The 19,890-nt window shown below is 40.5% G+C and overlaps 1 protein-coding gene across 1 annotated transcript in view; it reads right to left on the bottom strand.

Annotated features, from left to right (window-relative positions):
- The window catches only part of MYO16 (myosin XVI), a 151,931-nt gene that overhangs the window by 55,515 nt on the left and 76,526 nt on the right, over positions 1 to 19,890 (bottom strand). The window contains exons 12-14 of the mRNA XM_073795051.1: positions 18,899 to 19,074; positions 16,072 to 16,152; positions 15,576 to 15,781 (exon numbers count right to left, since the gene is read on the bottom strand). Of these exons, the coding sequence (XP_073651152.1) occupies positions 15,576 to 15,781; positions 16,072 to 16,152; positions 18,899 to 19,074 (463 nt within the window). The remainder of the gene's footprint in view (positions 1 to 15,575; positions 15,782 to 16,071; positions 16,153 to 18,898; positions 19,075 to 19,890) is intronic.

The following is a 19,890-nucleotide window of genomic DNA, read 5'->3' as shown; positions in this document are numbered from 1 at the left end:
TGGGTTCTTAAAAGGCTTTATTGTGTCACCTTCCAGGGCTCCCCCTCCTTCCCAGTCTCACTAGCACTTTCTTGCTCCTTGAGTCTCCCCTTTCCTGTCTTCCAGCCTGAAGTCTGGGGCTTTATTATCCCCTCCATGGTGCATCCCTTTGACTGTGCCTGCATCTGGGGCTGAGCTGCAGGTTGACAGGAAAGAGAGGAGATCAATAGGGGTTCATCCCACCCTCCTGGGAGCTCTTCTGACTGGGGAAGAAAGTTCCCCTCCCTCAGAGAATTAGCTGCCTATGAGCCTTCTGCCACAGGCCTGCTTGAGATGAGGCATGAGAGATTGGAGGGGATAAAAACAGTGCCTTTCCACATGCTTGGATCTTTACTAGTTTCATGTCCTGCCCCTTGAGCCTGGAGTAGAGGGCTTCTCCTGGAGCTGTTTCCACTTGCACCAATACCAACTTCTGGGTTTATAGCTCCCTGGATTCCAGGCCAGTGACTACTGGAAGAATGTGGGAAACTCATCATCAGCTCAATGATGATATTTCGACAAGTAGAGGGAAATTCATATTAAATGCTTATATTCAAAAAGAAGAAAGATTTCACATTGCTAAAGTTCTACTGTAATACTGGAGAAAAAAAGAACTAAATAAACCTAGAGCAAGCAGAAGGAAAGAAATAATAAATATAAGAGATGAAATCAGTGGAAGTATTTGAACATAAAATAATAATCAAAATCAAAAGCTAGTTCTTTGAATAAATAAAATTGATAAAACTTTAGCAAGACTGGTAAAGAAGAAAAAAAAGACAGAAGATAAAGTTATCAGAATAGAGAATATTGTCACAGACGCTGTAGATATTAAAGGTGTAGTAAGGGAATGTTACGAACAACTCTTTATAGATAAATTTGATCAATTCCTTAAAAACTACAAATTACTGAAATCCAACCAAGATGAACTAGGCAGCATGAATACCCTGAGAACTATTTTTTTTTTGACAATCTAAAATTTTACTCATTTTTAAAAATTAATTAATTAATTAATTAATTTTGGGCTGTGTTGGGTCTTCGTTGCTGTGCGTGGGCCTTCTCTAGTTACCCTGAGAACTATTAAATAAATTGAATTCATACTTAAAATCCTCCCAAATAAGAAATCTCCATGCCTAAATGGTGTATCCAGTAAATTCTACCAAATATTTAAAGAATAATTAACACCAATTCTATGTAATCTTTTTCACAATGTAGAAGACAGGACACAATCTTAGAGAAAATGTGTGCCAATTAAATGTTTAATATATACGTGTCTTCAGAACCTATAAAGAAGTCTAAAAATCAATCAGCCCACTGAAAAATTAGGCAAGACATTTGAACAGAAAATTCACCAAATAAAGTGTATGGATAGCAAACACGTCCATGGGAAGATGGCTGACATCATTAGTCATCAGGGAAATGCAAAGTAAACCCACAATGAGATACCAGCTTATACGCATTAGAATGTAACAAATGACATGACTGATCACACCAAGTGTTAGAGAGGATGTGAGTTACTGGCACTCTCATACCCTGCTGGTGGGAATACACAATGGTACAACCATTTTGGAAAAGAGTTTGGCAGTATTTTTAAAAGTTAAACATATGCTAACCATATGCCTCAACAATTCCACTCCTATATTTTTACCCCCAACCCCACCGCCAAAATGAAAACATGTCCATGTAAAGACTGGGACACAAGTGTTCATAGTAGCCGTACTGGTAATAACCAAATACTGGGAACAACCTAAATACCTATCAACAGGTGAGTGAACATTAAAAAGAAATACAGCCCAGCACACCACTGATGACACACAACTACATGGTTGAATGTCAACATTACTATGCTGAGCAAGAGAAGCCAGATAAAGGGTACACAACTTATGATTCCATTTGCAAAATATTTCAGAAAATGAAACTAATTTTTAGTAAACAAAAGCATCATTGACTGTTTGGGGATGAGGAAGCAGGGATGGGTAAGAAGGTGAGGCTACAAAAGGGGCAGAAGGAATCTTCTGGGGCCGATGGACAGGTTCACCATCTTGATTTGTGAAATGGTTTCTGAGATGTAGGTTTAGGTCAAAACTTGTCATTTTTTTTTAAACGGAAAAAACAGGTGCAGCTTATTGTACGTCAATCATAGTTTATTAAAACTGTTAAAAGTTTTTTAGAAATAAATAAATTCATCTTCATGAAAAGAATTCAGACAAACTTAACAAAAAATCTGTTCTGGACGCCTACGATAGAAACCAAAGTTCTCGCTTCTTCTGATATTTAGTTTGTATGTAAGTAAACACCAGAGGAGTATCTCCTCTTGATGGAAAAAAAACAAGGAAAATGGATTTGACTTTGGTTGTTTATCTAAAATTTAAATTTAACTGGGTATCCTGTGTCTTATCTGACAACCTTACCTACTGCCCAGGCCCCAACACAGCTATCTGTACTTTTTAAAAGATTTAAACCCCAGTGAGTCTACTGAGCTGCCATGGTTGAGAGGTACTGATTTAAAGAATCTGGTCTGACAAGTGCTTGGTGTGCGTACGTGTGTTGTGTGTGTGTGTTTAGTGACACAGAATTTATAAACGTTAGTGGAGGCATAAAGAGGAAGAAAATTCCCTGTAAAATGGCTTGAATGATTTATTAATCACTTCAATAGCAACAGCATAGTTATTAGCCACCAGCCTTGTACCAGGCCCTGTGTTAGGTGCCGGGGACACAATCTATGAGAGGACACTTGTATATGTCACTAAGGTTCCATCTAGGTAAGGCTGTAAGGCGATATCCTGGTAGAGTGGGAAGACCAAACTCCTTTATTCCAAATCTTTTCTATTCCAATACTTCCCATCCCAATAAGAGTTGGGATGGGAGAAGGTGCCTTTGACACTGCATTTCTAAGGTACTTTACAGCATGGCATGAAGAAATGACCCATTCTCAGTGGGCGTGCACCAGGAGTGTATTCACTAAGCGGGTCCAACCCATAACTATGAAACAAGAAACACAACTAGGACACAGAAGCTGCTGCTAGATGAGGCTGTCAGTCAATTGCCATGAATAAGGGTGCTGGGCTAAGCGTTGGGGGAAATGCAGGTCCTGTTATCAGCAAGTGTACGCTTTATTTGGAGTAAGGATCAAAACACAATAACGAATGAGAAGTCACCATATAAAAGTACCTAATGAAACAATGCTCAGATGTTCAAGTGCAGGAAGATGACTGCGGTGTCGATGCTGGTCTTGACAGTGAGGTGTATCGGGCATAGCAAGTAAATTCTCTTGCATCTGTACCTGCTCCAAATACATCTTTCACTGGGACAAGAGCAGCAGAGTTTTAAATAGCCATGGAATGACTCCTCTTAATAAGTCTCTTCCTGATAAATCTGTAAAACTCAATCTGGAAATGATGGGTAGGTGATCTCTAATGGGAAATGTATAGATATAGCTTTCTTGTTTTATTATTTTGTTAAATAATCATTGCTTTATTAAACCTAATGTATAAATGACTACTTCTATTCCTCAGCTTTGTAGAGATCTAATAGAAGTTTCTTCAAAGAAAGGGGAGGGCGTAATTTTGCTGAGTGCCGCATTTGGTATTCTAGTTCTTGAGTGGGACTCTGATTTTTAGTGTCATGATGATCAGAGCTGGAAAAAAAGTCACACTGCCCCATCTCTAACCATCTGTCAGTTGTCGAGAAGGCTTTTCATTCCTATTAAAATCTTTTTCTTCTTGAGTCCCTCACTATGTGCATTGATAATTTTCAGGTCACTCTGCATGATTCATTTTCCTGCAAACTTCATTGTTTTGAATACATTATAAGTTCCTTCCTAATATAAGTTATCCCATTTTTGACAGCTGTGAAGAAAATAGCTGAGAATGATGTACACAAATACACTGGGATTTTTTTTTGGTCCTAAGTGGAGAGAGATCTGTAAGAATATTAGTTTAAAAACACAATGTCATCACCGTACTTTTAAAACCATGGATTAAAAAATAGTAAGGATTTCCTAATAATAAACCAAATTACTTTTATTTCAAAATTGATTTCTACTAAATGTAGAAATCTTTATTTCACATAATTTAAATATTTATTAACTTGCCACAGAAGTAAATTTTCAAGTTTAAGTAATAGGGTCTCACAATAAAGTAGTTGTAGTGAACGATTCAAGTGAGTATATGTGGAAATAGTATTAAATGGGTCAGCCCGACTTGTAAATTACTCTTAGTTAGTAGCAGCTTCTCCCCTAAACATAGATCATCAATCCAGTGTCTATTGTGACGTTTTTATTCCTAAAAATATTTTTACTGAATAAATTGATCCTCCCCTTGCAGTAAAACAGAGAGTACTTTCAGTTAACAAAGCATTTCAAAGAACAAAGAAAGGACCGTCAAATGAAAGCCGTTTAAAAAATCAAGATAGAGCACTAATCCATGAATTATTGTACAGTCATGGCTAGGAATTTCAGAGAATGACTCAGTGCTTTTTGAGGAGTGAGAATATTATTAAACTGTGACAAAGGCAAGACTGGGATCATCATCTCACCCTAACGTTTAAATGGCTACCCTAAAATGGAAATGTTTAGGGACTTCCCTCGCGGTCCAATAGTTAAGACTCCGTGCTTCCACTGCAGGGGGCATGGGTTCGATCCCTGGTTGGGGAACTAAGATCCTGCATGCCACGTGGCATGGCCAAAAAGAAAAGGAAATGTTTAGGTATAATGAAACCATGTATTTTAAGGTGGTTTGAAAGTCAGAGCTGGTTTGAGTTAGGAACGCATCATAGGTTATCAATGAATGCTACATCTTGGACACACAACGTAGAGCTCGACTATAAAACTATACAGAAAACTAAAACGTTATTAGCTTATTGAACAAATGCTTGTCGGCCACCTATTACATGCATATAGTGGAAGGTTTTCCTTAACAGGGCTTATAATCTACTGGCAATGACAGAGATGAAAGATTCCTGGTCATGAAATGCAGTGAAACTCATGAGAAGGTTAAGTGCAGGGTACAGATAGTTCGGGCGACCTATGTCCTGGTTTGCCAGGGACAGTCCCAGGTTATACCTGTATTTCTGTCAAAATTATTAACAGTGGCCCCATTTCACTCTTAAACATGCCCTGGCTTGGTCAATATACTATTATGATCACCCTTGTCTCTGGCAACACAAAATATTAGATTCTAGAATAATTCTTCCTGTAATATTCTGCTCTAGGACTAGGGAAATAGTTCTAAATTTAGTGTGTATGTTAGTTCTAAATTTAGTGTGTATGACATTGGTATCCAAATAACCTTATGGTTAGTATTTACTCACTGGACTTGATGTGAAATTGATAAGCGATTTGGCAGTGATATACACAACAAATGAGACCTAAATTAGTCACATCATTAAGATGACTACTACGCACTGAATGTTTCTGTCCCCCCGCAAAAAAACTCAAATTCTGAAGCCCCCATATCCAATGTGACTGTATTCGTCTATAGGGCCTCTGGGAGGTAATTAAGGTTAAATGAGCTCATAAGGATGGGGCCCTAATCCAACAGGACTAGTATCCTTGGAAGTAAAGACACCAGAGAGAGTTTTTCTGTCTCTCTCTGTCTCTGTCTCTTTCTGTCTCCATGGCACCTTGATCTTGGACTTCCAGTCTCCAGAACTGTAAGAAAATAAATGCCAATTGTTTAAGCCACCCAGACTACGGTATTTTGTTACGACAGCCCAAACAGACTAATATAATGACTAACTGCTCAGAATGTTACACTGAAGAGTCCCCAGCTCCACCAAGACATATGGAACCTTTTTAGCTAAGTCTGAGCCAAGTTAGAAAAATGGAAAGAATGCTTCTGAAATAGTAATTTCATATGCATATGGAATTTTGGACATTTAATTCAGAAAGTCAAGATAATCAGGTTTGGGATTTCAATTCCTTTGCAACTGAGTATCTCTGGACTTGAATTTATAAGACGTATTAATCTTTGAACTTTCTTTTCTCACTGGGAATTTAACAACGGAAGAAGATTCGTAGTCAAGTTTGGGAATATTTAGGCCACTGGGATTTTATTATTTGAGTTGCTCTTTTGTTTTAATATTTTCATTTATTCTGGTTGCAGAATCCCTGATGGGCTCTGTTGGACAATGTGTCAGGACGGGTTGGGGATGGGAAATAAAATTCATTTATAGTCTTGAATACAGAGTGGCCTTGAAATCAATTAAAGTAATGCACTGTTGGCCCACTGCAGAATCTTTGGGTACAAAAATCTATATTGCTTCTCAGTGGTCCCAGAAAGACACATCAGAAAGAAGTGGGTGCTCATGAAGATGGGGGAGAATATTCTGAAAGACTCAGACGTCCCCCCAAGAGCAGGCTTCCTGGATGCGTTCTCTGGTTCAGAACACAAAACAATGCAGAGGGCGGTGCCTCTTCTTTTCTGATGTTTCCTTAGACTTGGAGGTAGGATGACACTCTAGGTCACTCTCTAATCCTTCACAATCCATGAGGGAAGGTGAAGTGACTGACTAATCTAACTGGTAATTCTGCAGAGAAAACAAAACAAAACAGGGGATTCTCAGCTGTTTGAGAACAAACTGCTTGCAGAGGAATGCTTGTCTTCCTTCCCTTCTCCAAGCCTTGCCTGAACAGCGTCCCTCACTGGGAGGTCTACCTGAGCCCAAACTGGCCGTAACTGGGGGTTGTGTGTGCAATTCTGCCTAATTCTGGGGTTCTATTAGCAGACACTTTGCCTCTCACACCAAGCAGTGTCCTTCATCCTAGACTTTACATGCAAGAAAGATGACATTTTGATGATTTTTGTCTTCTCACTTTGGTCAAGAACTGGGTAAGAAAAATGATATGAATCAGGTCCCCTCAAAAGTCCTAATGATGACCTGAGCTGCTCTGTCGACTCCTGAGTTATGAGGACCATTTAGATACCATGAATGAAAACTATCATATACTAATGATCCCACTACATAACACTGTTGCCCGATAAACAGAATTAAATGATTTATAATCATGAAACAAGCAACTTATAGGTCATTATTTAAAACTGGTTTGGCCCCCGCAAGCAACGTCATCTTGCGATTATGTTTTCCCTGACATAACTTATAATTTAAAAATTAAAGGCATAATGGCATTTTGATTCCACAAAATGCTAGTATAAAATAAGAGTGAATGAATAACAATGAAGAAGTGAATGGTGAAGGAATGAGTGAATGAATGCTGTCATGGCAGACCATCCAGCTTATCAGAGTAGAAATTAGGATGGAAGCCCAACGATGCATGTACGAAAGCAAACATCGTCACCTTTCATCATCTGTCCCCCTTTCTATGGAAAAATGTCCCCCAAATCTATCAGAAAGAGGAGGGGTGGGACTAGATAAAGGGTTAGGTACCCCTGGGTCAAAACCACCCACCTCTGTTTCTGCCAACAAAGTTTATTGGAACCCCTCCTCACCTGTTCGTTGACCTGCTGTCTATGGCTACTTTCTGCCATGAGGCAGAGTTGAGTATACGTAAGTCAGCGACCTTGTGGCCTGTAAGCCTACCATAGTTACTATTTGGTCTCTTAAAGAAAAAGTTTTCAGATGTCTGGAGTGGATCACGGGGTAATTTATGATTCCTAATCCATTGAACAGTATAACAAATTCCCAATAAAGATACTTAATTATGTTTAAATTGAAATAGCTTCGAGAATCTATTATACTTCTCTTTCCTATTTTATATTTCATTGAAAAGTAGCAGGCCCTCTTTCCTTCCAAATGTCATTAAACCTTAGACAACCAGCCAACCCTGCAGAGTGGTTTTAGCAGGAAGAATACGTTGAGACTTGGCAAAATTACCCAGAAGAAAATGTATCCTTTGCCAGTTGAATTAGAATATTTAACAGCTCTCGAACGTATTAACTCACGTTTCTATTAAAGATGTATTAAAAAAAAAAAAAGATGTATTGACAGTAACTGACATCACTTCCAAGGAACAAAGAAAACTTTTCGATGATTCCAACCCAGATCTGTAGCTGTGATTCTGCTGGGCTGGGCGGCCGCTGCCCACTAGTTTAATCCAATCAGCTGAAGTGTGTCCCTTCATCCCTCTCCCCGCACCCAATTTAACATCATGGCTACGTTCTTTCACAGCCTGCCCCTTCAGCGACAACTGTGTCATTTAAACAAGCTAAATGACTCCTACTATTTCTGCGAGGGATCTCATCCAGTAACAATCTCAGAACACAGATCACGTGCCCTCACCTTGCCAAGCATAAGACCAGTCCCTGGGGTGCTTTTATTGGACCAGCCCTTCTGTCTTTTCCACATAAGGGCGCCTCATTAAAGGGTCAACCTCTCCCCGTGGTGATGCTATCTTGCTCTCCCCTGCCAACCACAAAGAAGTCCACAGATGAATGATGTGACCCTTCCACACTTGCCACCCAAGACCCACAGCTAGATTCCAAATGATGTCCCTTCTAAATCTGGAAAAAGACGAACATTTAGAAGGTTAGCACCCGAAAAGAGTAGAGACACAAAGGACTAATATCTGGCCCAGGCTTGGATGACCATTAAAAAGCCATGATAATTATAATGTGACAAGCATACAGGGTATTGAAGAAAGCTTTGAAAACGGTGGTACAGTGCCATGCAAGGTACCAGGCGTGGTACCTTACCTTTAAAGACACCTCAAAACTGTTTCATCATCATTGCCTCACATTATTCTTTCCCTCAATTCAATAGTTTGGAAAAAAAAAATTCTGGTATTACAGTATTCAGCACACCAAACGCACATACACTTACTGGTGAAGGATGATATAATAGCAATTCATAGGTATAGGCATGACTATCGAAAATTTTTTTGTTGTTCCTGAAACTGAGCAAGACCCTATGGGGCTCCTGGGCACGGGAGCCTCTCTGTTCGGCCTCCATGATCTTCCCTGAGTTCCAAGGGGGAGGTTCAAACAGTTGCTAATCAGGGAAGGGAGGGGATGCAGAGACAAGTGGGGAGCAGTCAGGAATCAATAGCGCAGGCTTGGGGCAGGGTCCTGGTTCCGCCTCAAGGGATGCACATAACGATATCTTTGAGTGCTTTAGAGAACTAAAACCCCCAACAAATGGAAGATGTTAGCATTCTTCATTCCGGATTAAAGGAACCACACAAGCCCATCAGGAGATCATCTGAGGCCAGATTAAAGGAATGCAGGCCCTGCACACACCCTGCATCTTACCAGCAACCCTGCCCTTTGACTATTGCTATAAAACTCCTCACCAAATCCTCCCAGGTTGGGACACACAGTTTTTGAGGGGCACAAGCCCGCTGTGTCCCTCTTTGCCTCGCAAAGCAATAAAGTTATTCTCCTCTACTTCACCCAAAACTCTGTCTACAGAGATTCGACTCAGTGCCGGTGCACATAGGCAGAGCTTTAGGCATCATTCTCAATTACTTGCATGTTCTCCCTTCAAGAAGACGTGGTAGCCTGTCCCAAAGTTGGCCACTTGCTTGCTTCCCAGTGAAAATATCTCAGCTGGTCTGCAATGGCTTTGACCAATGAAATACAGGGGGAGTGATGCTGTGCTAGTTCCCAGCCCAGCTTGTAAGAGGACTGCAAGCTTCCTTCCTTGCCCCTTGGAACCCTGAGCCGCCAGGTAAGAGGTCCAGATTATTCTGCTGGAGAGAGAGACCACATGAAGGAACAACCAGACACCAGACACAGGGATGAAGATGCCGTCTTGTCCATCCAGCCCAGCTGACACCAACCTCTTTTGCTGTATGGCTGCAGTGGACGGAGAAACCCCAAGCAAGAAATGCCCCACTAAGCCCAGTTAACCCACAGAACTGGGAGAAATAACAAATTGCTGTTTTATGCCACTAAGTTGTGGGGCAACTGCTAACCGAGCCAGAAGTGTATACACCCCTACTCTTTGTTATGTGCTCTGGGGTACTTCCCATGAATAAGACACTTCTCCACCCCACTGATGTTGGCCTGGGCCATGTGACTGCCTTAACCCATGGAATATAGGAGAGTGACAGATGCTGCAGCTCAGCACAAGTTGTAGCAGCCACTCAGCCATGTCTCTTCTCCCCCAGCACAGGAAGGGCATGTCCTAGATCTGGGCTATTCCTGAACCCTGGGGTGCATCATGAAAAAGAGGCCCAAATCAGAGCTGATTCGAGCTTAGGTGTGCAACTCCTAAACACAGTCAAATATAATGTAGAAGAGAAAGGAACCTTCGTTGTTTGCAAGCCACTGACTTGGAATTTTATGTTCTGCAGATGGTATTGGTGAGAGTTTGTCTTTTACAATGCCATCAGAAAAATTCTCACAAACTGAAGAATCCGTCCAACATTAGAGACAGTTGTTGAAATGGAAGAGGATGTCAGATCTTTTTTGTTCAGTTCCATAGAGTTTGGACCCAGAAGGATGACGGCTGGTGGGCATTATGTTAGCATCTGCACAGGCAATAATACCTGCCTTCATCTAAGGAGCATACGGTCTAGGACAGGGGTAGCAAGTTGTTTTCTGTAGAGGGCCAGAGAGTAAATATTTTAGCTTTGTATGCCAAGAGGCAAACTTGAGATTACGTAGGTATATATAGAACCATTTAAAATTTGACAATTGAAAAATGTAGAAGATATTCTTAGCTCTCGGGTCATACAAAAGTAGGTGCCAGGCCAGATCTGATCTGGTGGCTATAGTTTGCTAACCTCTTCTCTAGTGGTTAAGTGGTTAAATAGTCACATAAATGAGTATTTCCAGTGAGCAAATAATAAGTAAAATACTGAAGGCCTTTTTGAAGCTTAGACAAGAGACACAAACCAATTGGGGATTTTATAAATGACTTTTCAACAGAGAGGATGCTTGAGTGAATCTTAAATATCAAGTAAATGCCATTGAGTAAATAGAGAAAGAGATAGAAAGAATATGATTCCATGTACAAAGACACAAGTTTTTTAAATCACATGACATGTGCATGTAAACTAGACTTCTTCCCATTAGCGCAAGAGTAGCACATAATACGAACAAAGTCCCAAAAACTTCCCGGCATAACTTGTCCAGCTATGCTACCTATTGAGACCATATCAACACACACCTACGAACACAGGTATTCGCAGCCAGCTCAGGTTGCCATAACAAAATCCCACAGACCTGGCGGGTTAAACAACAGGAGTTTATTTTCTCACAGTCCTGGAGGCTGGGAAGTCCAGGATCAAGGTGTGGGCCAGTTAGTTTCTACCAAGGTCTCCTCCTGGCTTGCAGGCAGCTGCCTTTCCACTGCATCCTCAGATAGCAGAGAAGAAGGACATGCTCTCTGGTGACTTTTCTTATAAGGACACCAATCCTATTGGATCAGGACCCCACCCTTAGGACCTCACTTAACCTTAATTACCTCTTTATAGAACCCATCTCCAAATACAGTCACATTGGGGGGTACAGCTTCAATGTATGAGTTTTTGTGGAGGGAACAATTCAGTCCACAGCAATAGGTGATCCAATTATGTATCATGATTTGCACATAATAATTTACTTCTATTGCTCCTTTCCTTCTTCCTCATATACCCAAACTTGTGAGGTTTTTTGCCATGGAGATAGGAACTTGCATTTTTACTACCCCATTCAGAAACTATTGATGCTATTAGGGAAAAAATTCAACAAGCATGCTTCTCATTTAATCAAAATAGGATTTCTCGACAAACACAATTCTCCAGTTTTGATTAGGAAGACTCAGAATGATGGACAGTTATTAAAGCCAGGATACCAGGAAGCGAATTTGCAATACCATCACGTCCACCTACAGATTCCGCAGAACTGCCCATTATCCACATTTACTGTCATGTTGGGTTTCAGAAGCGATAAATGCTGTTGAGATGAGTAGGTGCTGGTTTCAAAACTGGACATATTTTTCCTCTTTGTCCAGCATTTTTGTGGTAACCATATTCCTCTTTGTAAACTAAACAAAGTAATTTGTTTGATTGGTTTTTATTCTCTAACAGTTAAGACAAGGTGATACAAACAGAAAAGAAACGTTTTACATAGGAACTGTTATCTGATATTTTGGCAACCAAAACTATTAAATCGCACCTCGAGGCTGTGTTTATACAACGAAGCTTGATTGCCCGGGGGGATTTCAAGGTTCTGATGAGCTTTCTGAAAAAATACGTTACTTGTTGATGTGACAATGTGTGGATTGTGTTTTATTCAAGTTCTGTAGAAGCTGATAATCTCTCTACAGATCAGTGTTTTTGTGATAATATTCCAGATAGGCATCCTTCATGTAAGAGAGACGGTGACAAATTCCCACTGAAGTACATTAATAATTCCATTTCTACTAATGTGCAATTACAAATAAAGATGATAAATTGAAATCACACCTCCTGTTACGTAAGGGGCTGGTTAAAGAAAAGCAGAGATTTACCAAAAAGTATCATTCCCATCCCCACTATTCTTTTCAACAAACGTAGTGCAGCTACCATCTCTGTTATGGGGAAACGTTACTTTACACTGAACAGCTATTAATCCCCAATGCCAGCTTCATTCCTAAAACATTGACCAAAACCCAAAACGTACAGGTATTGTGACTGAATAAGACGTGGCCTCTGCCTAGAAGTCAGAGTAAAGCAAGAAATGCATATAGGGCTTCCCTGGTGGCGCGGTGGTTGGGAGTCCGCCTGCCGATGCAGGGGGCGCGGGTTCGTGCCCCGGTCCGGGAGGATCCCACGTGCCGCGGAGCGGCTGGGCCCGTGGGCCATGGCCGCTGGGCCTGCGCGTCCGGAGCCTGTGCTCCGCAACGGGAGAGGCCACAACAGTGAGAGGCCCGCGTACCGCAAAAAAAAAAAAAAAAAAAAAAAAGAAATGCATCTATATGGGAGACTGTACTTAATTTTAAAAGATAATCATTGCGTACACTATTGTAACAGAGATAAGAAATTCTGGTAGGTATATATGTATATATGTCAAACTAGACAAATACAAATAACAGAGGTAAAATTATTTTCTAATTATTATGATATATAATATTGGGAACATGCACACATGTGTACATACATGTACACACAGCCATGTTCTCCACCCTTTTCTGGGAAAATAGGACAATTCAAGTGACTGCCTGTTGGAGTAGCTGTAAGGAAGATCCATGCAGCTACTAAAGATTATACCAGAGAAACTCTGAGGGACACTTTAATGCCAAGCTTCTTTGATTCCATGAGTCGAAGACATTCTAACAAAATAAACAGCAGAAAATGCACTGAATGCACTTTAAAAAATATTCATAGGGTGAGATTAACCCTATTTAATATCCAGTGCAGGAATCCACTCACAGTGCTTCTGAAACTGCATCCGGATCACTTGGAAATCTCAACAGATCTGCAGATTTTAATTCAGTAAATCAGTAAATGCCTGAGATTTTGCATCCTCGACAAGTTCCCTTTGCTTATCAAGGCATTCACCTACTTTCAACCCTTGTCTGGGGAAAAACAAAACCAAACAAAGATGTAATCCCCAAGGGAGTAGATGTTCTAGGGCAGTAGTTCTCAAAAGGTTGTCCACACACCAGCAACACCAGTATCACCTGGGAACTCGCTAAAAATGCTGATTCACGGACCTCACCTAGACCTACTGAACCAGGAACTCTGGGGCTGCCGCCCAGGAATCTGTATTTTAACAAGCCTATGATGGACACTAACGTTGCAGAACCATGATTCTCAGCACGGCTTGGGAAGGGAGTCAGTGCTGCTGAGTGAACTACAGTTTATCAAGGCTGGTGACCCTCTGAGACCGTATGATGCCAGCAATAACAGCACCACACCCCTCCCCATCAGACAAACCAGGGGGTCCTTGGACCCCACTCTCTGTTGACTGTCATTCAGAAGGTCCGGGGTAAATGTGGGAATCTATTACTTTAAACTTGTTTATGGGCAGGTTTTAAACTCATTGAATCGAAGACCACTTGGACTTAAAGGGGTGGGAAGGCTGACTTTTAATACTTAAACTGTAAAGTGTGAGAAATATATACTCATAACAGACCAAACATTTCTGGAGACTCTAAATGGACGTCCACTGAGGGAACAGAAAGAGGCAGATCAGAGCTGTCCCTACCAGACACCTCTTAATGTACAATAAGCAGTGATGTGACACCACCATCCCTACCCAACAAAAGCACAAATTAATTCTTATATTCAGCACATGTTAATTCTTAATGTATCCCTGTGTAATGCCCAACTTTGCAGTTTTCCCCTATAAATAGTAGACAGTGTGTCTATGAGCTCATGAATTAGCATCTTTTAAGTTTTTAAACACAATTATCTTGTCTACCTACACGATACACTCTGCAGGTTAAACATACATTCTCCAGGTACTTTATCCTGAAATGTGGTGGATTTTATCTCCTCCCTTCTGAATAGTCTATCAGCTCTTTGAGAATGAATGGCTCATAGGATGTTGATTTTCTTCTTTGTGTCTTTGTGAAATTTACCAAAATACACAATAAACAGATGCTACTTCTATCCTCCGGAAAAACAAATGTGATACAAATTAAAAGTAGAATTTTAGTCATAGCTTAAATATCACACCCTTTGTCCCGATTATTTCCAACTTGCTGATTTCAGTCTTTTGGTTGATTGCTTTTCCTGAATTGAGCAGCTTCTTCAAACCAGTGGCTCAAACGGAACTTCTGGCCAACAAAGTCTTAAAATCTGGTTTTTTTAGCTGAATGGTTTGCCAAACAGATTTCTCCATACTATTTGTACAGTTAGTTTTTAACCATAAATGCTAGATTTTATACTTGTAATATTGATATTACTTTAGGTCAATGTGATTTTTAAATTTCATGTTTTTATATAAGATGACCAAATACTTTCTTGTTTCCTTTTTGCCCATCCTCCCTTTTATTGTTTGATTGCCTGAAAACAGATATCCTCATTATTTTCACTGCCTGTATTCCAATAAAATTTTATTTACAAAAAATAGGTAGTGGCTGGATGTGCCCATGAATGCAGTTTGCCGACACTTGACCTAAAAAACATTTGTTCATACATATAAAAGGAGAAAATAATCACATACTTAGTTTCTTATATCAAATTATAATTTTATGTCAATATTATAAGCAACAATTTTATAAATGTTTAAATCCGAGGAAACCTAAATTTAAGGGAACACGAAAATTGTTTCCAAGCTATCGGGTCTGCAGTAAAGTTTAGTAACTTTTTTTTTTTTTTTTTGCGATACGCGGGCCTCTCACTATTGTGGCCCCTCCCGTTGCGGAGCACAGGCTCCAGACACGCAGGCTCAGTGGCCATGGCTCACGGGCCCAGCCGCTCCGTGGCACGTGGGATCTTCCCGGACCGGGGCACGAACCCGCGTCCCCTGCATCGGCAGGCGGACTCTCAACCACTGCGCCACCAGGGAAGCCCAGTAACTTTTTATATAAGCTTTGTCAGTGTATTTCATTGCTTCCCACAGTATTTTGTCTACTCAGGGTAAAAGAATATGAATAATAAAAGAAATGCCAGAAAAGAAAACAGAAGATCCACGCTACAATATCATCAACATGGTCCTGGGAACAGTGGACACAAGAGCAGAACCTACCTTGACAGGAAATCCGAGAAGGAAAGGCGGACAGGGTATCCGTGTCTGATGATCTTCACCATCTCCAGGACCCCAATGTATTGCAGCTGAGCAGACACGTAAAAATTATCAAAAGTATCTGGTAGCCTCGAGTTATTGGGCTTGATGCAATGAATAAAGTGTGGAGTGCACTTCTGAAGTTTTCCAGTAATATCCGTCAGAGTTTTCTAAGGAGAGAAGTAAAGCACAACTGATTCCCCAAAGAGGACACCGACTGACAAGGTAAAGCAATTTTTAAATAAAAATCTTTATCTTCAATCCATGATTCTTATTTATTATGCATTCACTTGCTCTGTGTGTGTGTGTGTGTGTGTGTGTGTGTGTGTGTGTGTGTGTGTGTGTATGCTTACTTTTTGGAAGGTCCTTAAGTGCTGAAAATGGAGGAGAATTCCATGTAAACCCTCTACAGTTGATATAATCAAAATGGAAGTTTTTGAAATCTGAAAACTTCACTAACCCTGAGTTGCGATGCAATGGTGGCCGGGCCTCCCCGTTCTAGTCTTTGAAGAAATGTAGAATTTCCTTTCTTTTTTAATAACTGTAATGAAAACAAAAGGAAAGGGTGAGCAGGTTTATTTTACTAAATTCCAGTCTAGAGGGAAAAAAATGAACCCTCTGATTCATATAAACTCACTTACAGGCAGATGTAGATTTAAAACAGACTATAAAAATCAGTTTTTTTAAAACAAATGATTTTCTGTAATGGTACCACGAGCTAGAAAAATGGGCAACTACATGTAAAGTAACCATTTCTGTAGCCTTTCAAGTCCATGGCTGTCACGAACCTGCATCTACTTTCATTTGAGAATAGACAGATGTTGACTTGCTTGGTGGTACAGTAAACTCCCCCTGGTATCCTGATTGTATTACTAACTGTGCATGTTTATCATGAAATGTAGCTTACTCTGCGGTAAAAGGATACAATGGATATTTTACATGACAAAGATTTGATGTTTTAACAATCACTGGTTTGTTCCGTAAGTTTAACTATAATCAGTGTCCTACTCATTTTTTCTTTCCCTTCCTTTTCTTTTTCTCTTTTTTAATGACTAAAAGGGGTTAGTAAATTACTTGCCTGTGAAAAATGACAGTAGACTGTTTTCTTCGATAAGTAGTTACATATAGCTCTTAAAAGAAAATAATTCAAACGTAGCGAAGATTAAATGATAATGCAGATAAAAGAAGTCAGTGAAAATGAAGCCAGTGGGTGAAGAACGAAAGGCAGAAAGTAATTAATTAAATCCCACCAGGGGTTAAAAGAAACCTCAGCCACTAATGTACTATTACATTTCACGAAATCACGCAGACTGAGACCAACAGATCTACCGATCCAAAATCATTTATCTTAAAATAAAAGGTCTCGATAGAACAAAGAATTTGATGAAACATCCTTGTCAATATGGTGCTATTGCTATCATGGCAATGGCTCACTTCCTTCCGTCGAGATGAACTGTCAAGCTGAAAAGATCAATTGTCACTGACAAGGGAATGGAAAACGAAGCGATTGGTCTAAGATCAACTTGTTTTCTACAAACACAAAGCCGAACGTGATGCTCAGTTGAAGGGTGGGTAGATGGCTACCCTGCTGGTCACAGGGATGGGTGTGCAGGGGTGAGGACCCTCGGAGGGAAGAGAGGAATGGAACACTTAAGGAAAAATCATAATAAATAAATCTTCATCCCTTGAAATTGAACACTCAATTTCCCTTTCCGGGTGGAGGAACTGCTGTGAATTATCTCGCTTTTGCAGTCCTTCAGGGAAAAGACTAATGGCATCTATGCCTGGTAATGTTTAATAATTAAGGTTAAAAATTACAGTTTGGAGGTGTGTGGCGATTTCTTGCTCATGGTTTCCAGGGTGACTGAGAAAGGAAAGGCCAGAAGTTTCAGCGAAACCACCAGGAATAGAGATGGAGCTTTACAAGGGGAACACTTTGTCCTTTTTATGTAAAAGATGCCATTTTATATGCAGTGAGATTGAATTCCTGTGATGGTCCAGTTCTGGAACAACTATATCGAAGGACCCTTAAATCTAGGGTCTAATGGCTAAACATATACACACACACTCAGGAGGACACACACACACACACACACACACACACACACACACACACAGACACTTCTAATACGCTACACACATTTCTGCCATTCTTCTATAATACAGTTGACTTTAATTATGCTTTTATTTTAATTGGTAAGTTAAAATGCAGTTCAGCAAGCTACAGTGACTGAATTTCTAAGATTGATTGTCCTGGACACCTTCCCAACCATATTTCTCATTTTTTAAGAGTCTTTATAAAGGCAAGCAAAACAAACTGGGCTACGACTGGGCACTGAATTCATAAACATAAAACATTTCAGTCTGAAACAACTCTTCACTGTATTTTTTGTTCTATTTTACAAATCGTCAGAATCTTTAGGCTGTAAGTACAACCACGCTGGTGTGGGACAAATACCCGTTAGATGGCACAGATGAAACTGTTTGCGGGGCAGGAACACAGACGCAGACGTCGAGAACGGACGTGTGGACACAGGGCAGCGGGGGTGGGGTGGGATGAACTGGGAGATTAGGTTTGACATAAATACACCACCATGTGTAAAACAGATAGCTAGTGGGGACCTGCGGGACAGCACAGGGCTCAGCTCGGTGCTCTGTGGTGACCTAGAGGGGTGGGATGGTGGGGAGGGAGGTCCAAAAGGGAGGGGATCTATGTATACATACAGCTGATTCACTTCGTTGTACACCAGAAACTAACACAACATGGTAAAGCAACTATACCCCAATAAAAAATTAGTATAATGCTGAAATAAATTAAAAATCTATGGAACACAGTGAAAACACTCTAGGACCTGAAAAATATACTATGTCTATATGAGAAACTACAATTTATTGTTTAGAGACCTGAAACCTCTGAAGTGATTAATATCAACAGAATAAGGTAGCTCAGTTTATCCCCTTTAATCCTACTGTCCCTGAAGTTACGTCCCATTCATCAAAAAGACAGTCACAGGATGAGATGTAAAAAGGGTGCTGCACAGACAACAACTAAAATGACTGATACTCTATTTGCTGTCAAATTTTCACTCCACTGCACTTTCTTATAACTGTCCTCTCTCAGCGGGTTGTACTTTAGGTAAGCAGGCTTTCCTTTAATGTTTTCAATTAAAATATCAATTTATTTCCATGAGCATTGAGGATTGTGCTTGTTTTTCTTTAAAAGAAGCAGCAAATGTGCTAATAAGCAAACTTCAAAACAACCAGACACGAGTCATAAAAACTCCTACCTTACTAAGTTCTGGATAATTCCTGTTTTCTCCAATCATTGAAGAAGCTGTCATTTTCTTACTGAGCCAGGCAGATTTATGTCCTCTGAATTTAAAAGAAGGAGAGGAAGGTACGAGGGCTCCTGTTGGTGACAGTTTCGACTGGAACAGATGATTGATCATGACATTTTCACTAGCTAGGAAATAAATAAATGAAGATTGTAAGCGGCATTAAAATCGTAATTCATGCAAGCGTTAAGCTCACACGTCATCCGAGCGTTCTAACCACTAAAACACTCTGAGCGGGGAGGGAATTTAGGAGTCTGCCTTTCCTTTTGCCTCTTTTTCATTTTCCCCACTACTCATCACGCTGCTTGATGAATTCTGACCTTTTTTTGCCCTTGGGCCAGATCCCATGCTCTCCCGTCCCCCACCTGAGCCCTGAATCCCTTGCTCTAGAACTGAGTGGCTCTTACTGCTCTCCTAACAGCCAGACCGTATCGGACCTGCTCAGACCTAAGGGGCCTCAGTGCACTTGACCAAGTCATGAAATGGTCTTGGTCAGCAGCTCTCCATTCCAGGAAAATAACTGCTGGGGACACACGTCCCCAGGAAGAACCTCTCTCCGAGTGGAATGCAGACATTGGGGAGCCCCTGTCTCATTCAACTGTCTCAGCTGTTAGGGGGAAAAGTGCCTCTTTTTCTGATCCAGTTAAGCTGGAAAGGTGAAAGCAAGTTGATATATTAGGTGTTAGGTTATAAAAATTCTGGTAATTCTGGGTCCATATGTCTTTCTTGACACCTCAGGGAGAAATGGGCTCATGAATGGATGGACACATTTGAATAGCAAAGTGAAAACCATGTCTGTGACAGTTAAGGATCTAGAAGGCATGTTTCTTGGGTTACTTCTATCTGTATGTAGACAGTTTTTAAGCCTTAATTTCCTTTTCTGTGAAATAACCACCCGAGTACCTACTCTGTGGATTCCCGCAAGATTAAAGTGTGATGTAACA

This window comes from Tursiops truncatus, chromosome 18, assembly GCF_011762595.2.
Source record: "Tursiops truncatus isolate mTurTru1 chromosome 18, mTurTru1.mat.Y, whole genome shotgun sequence".
In the NCBI taxonomy this organism is placed as follows: Eukaryota; Metazoa; Chordata; class Mammalia; order Artiodactyla; family Delphinidae; genus Tursiops; species Tursiops truncatus.
This window is presented reverse-complemented; position numbering and strand designations above follow the sequence as displayed.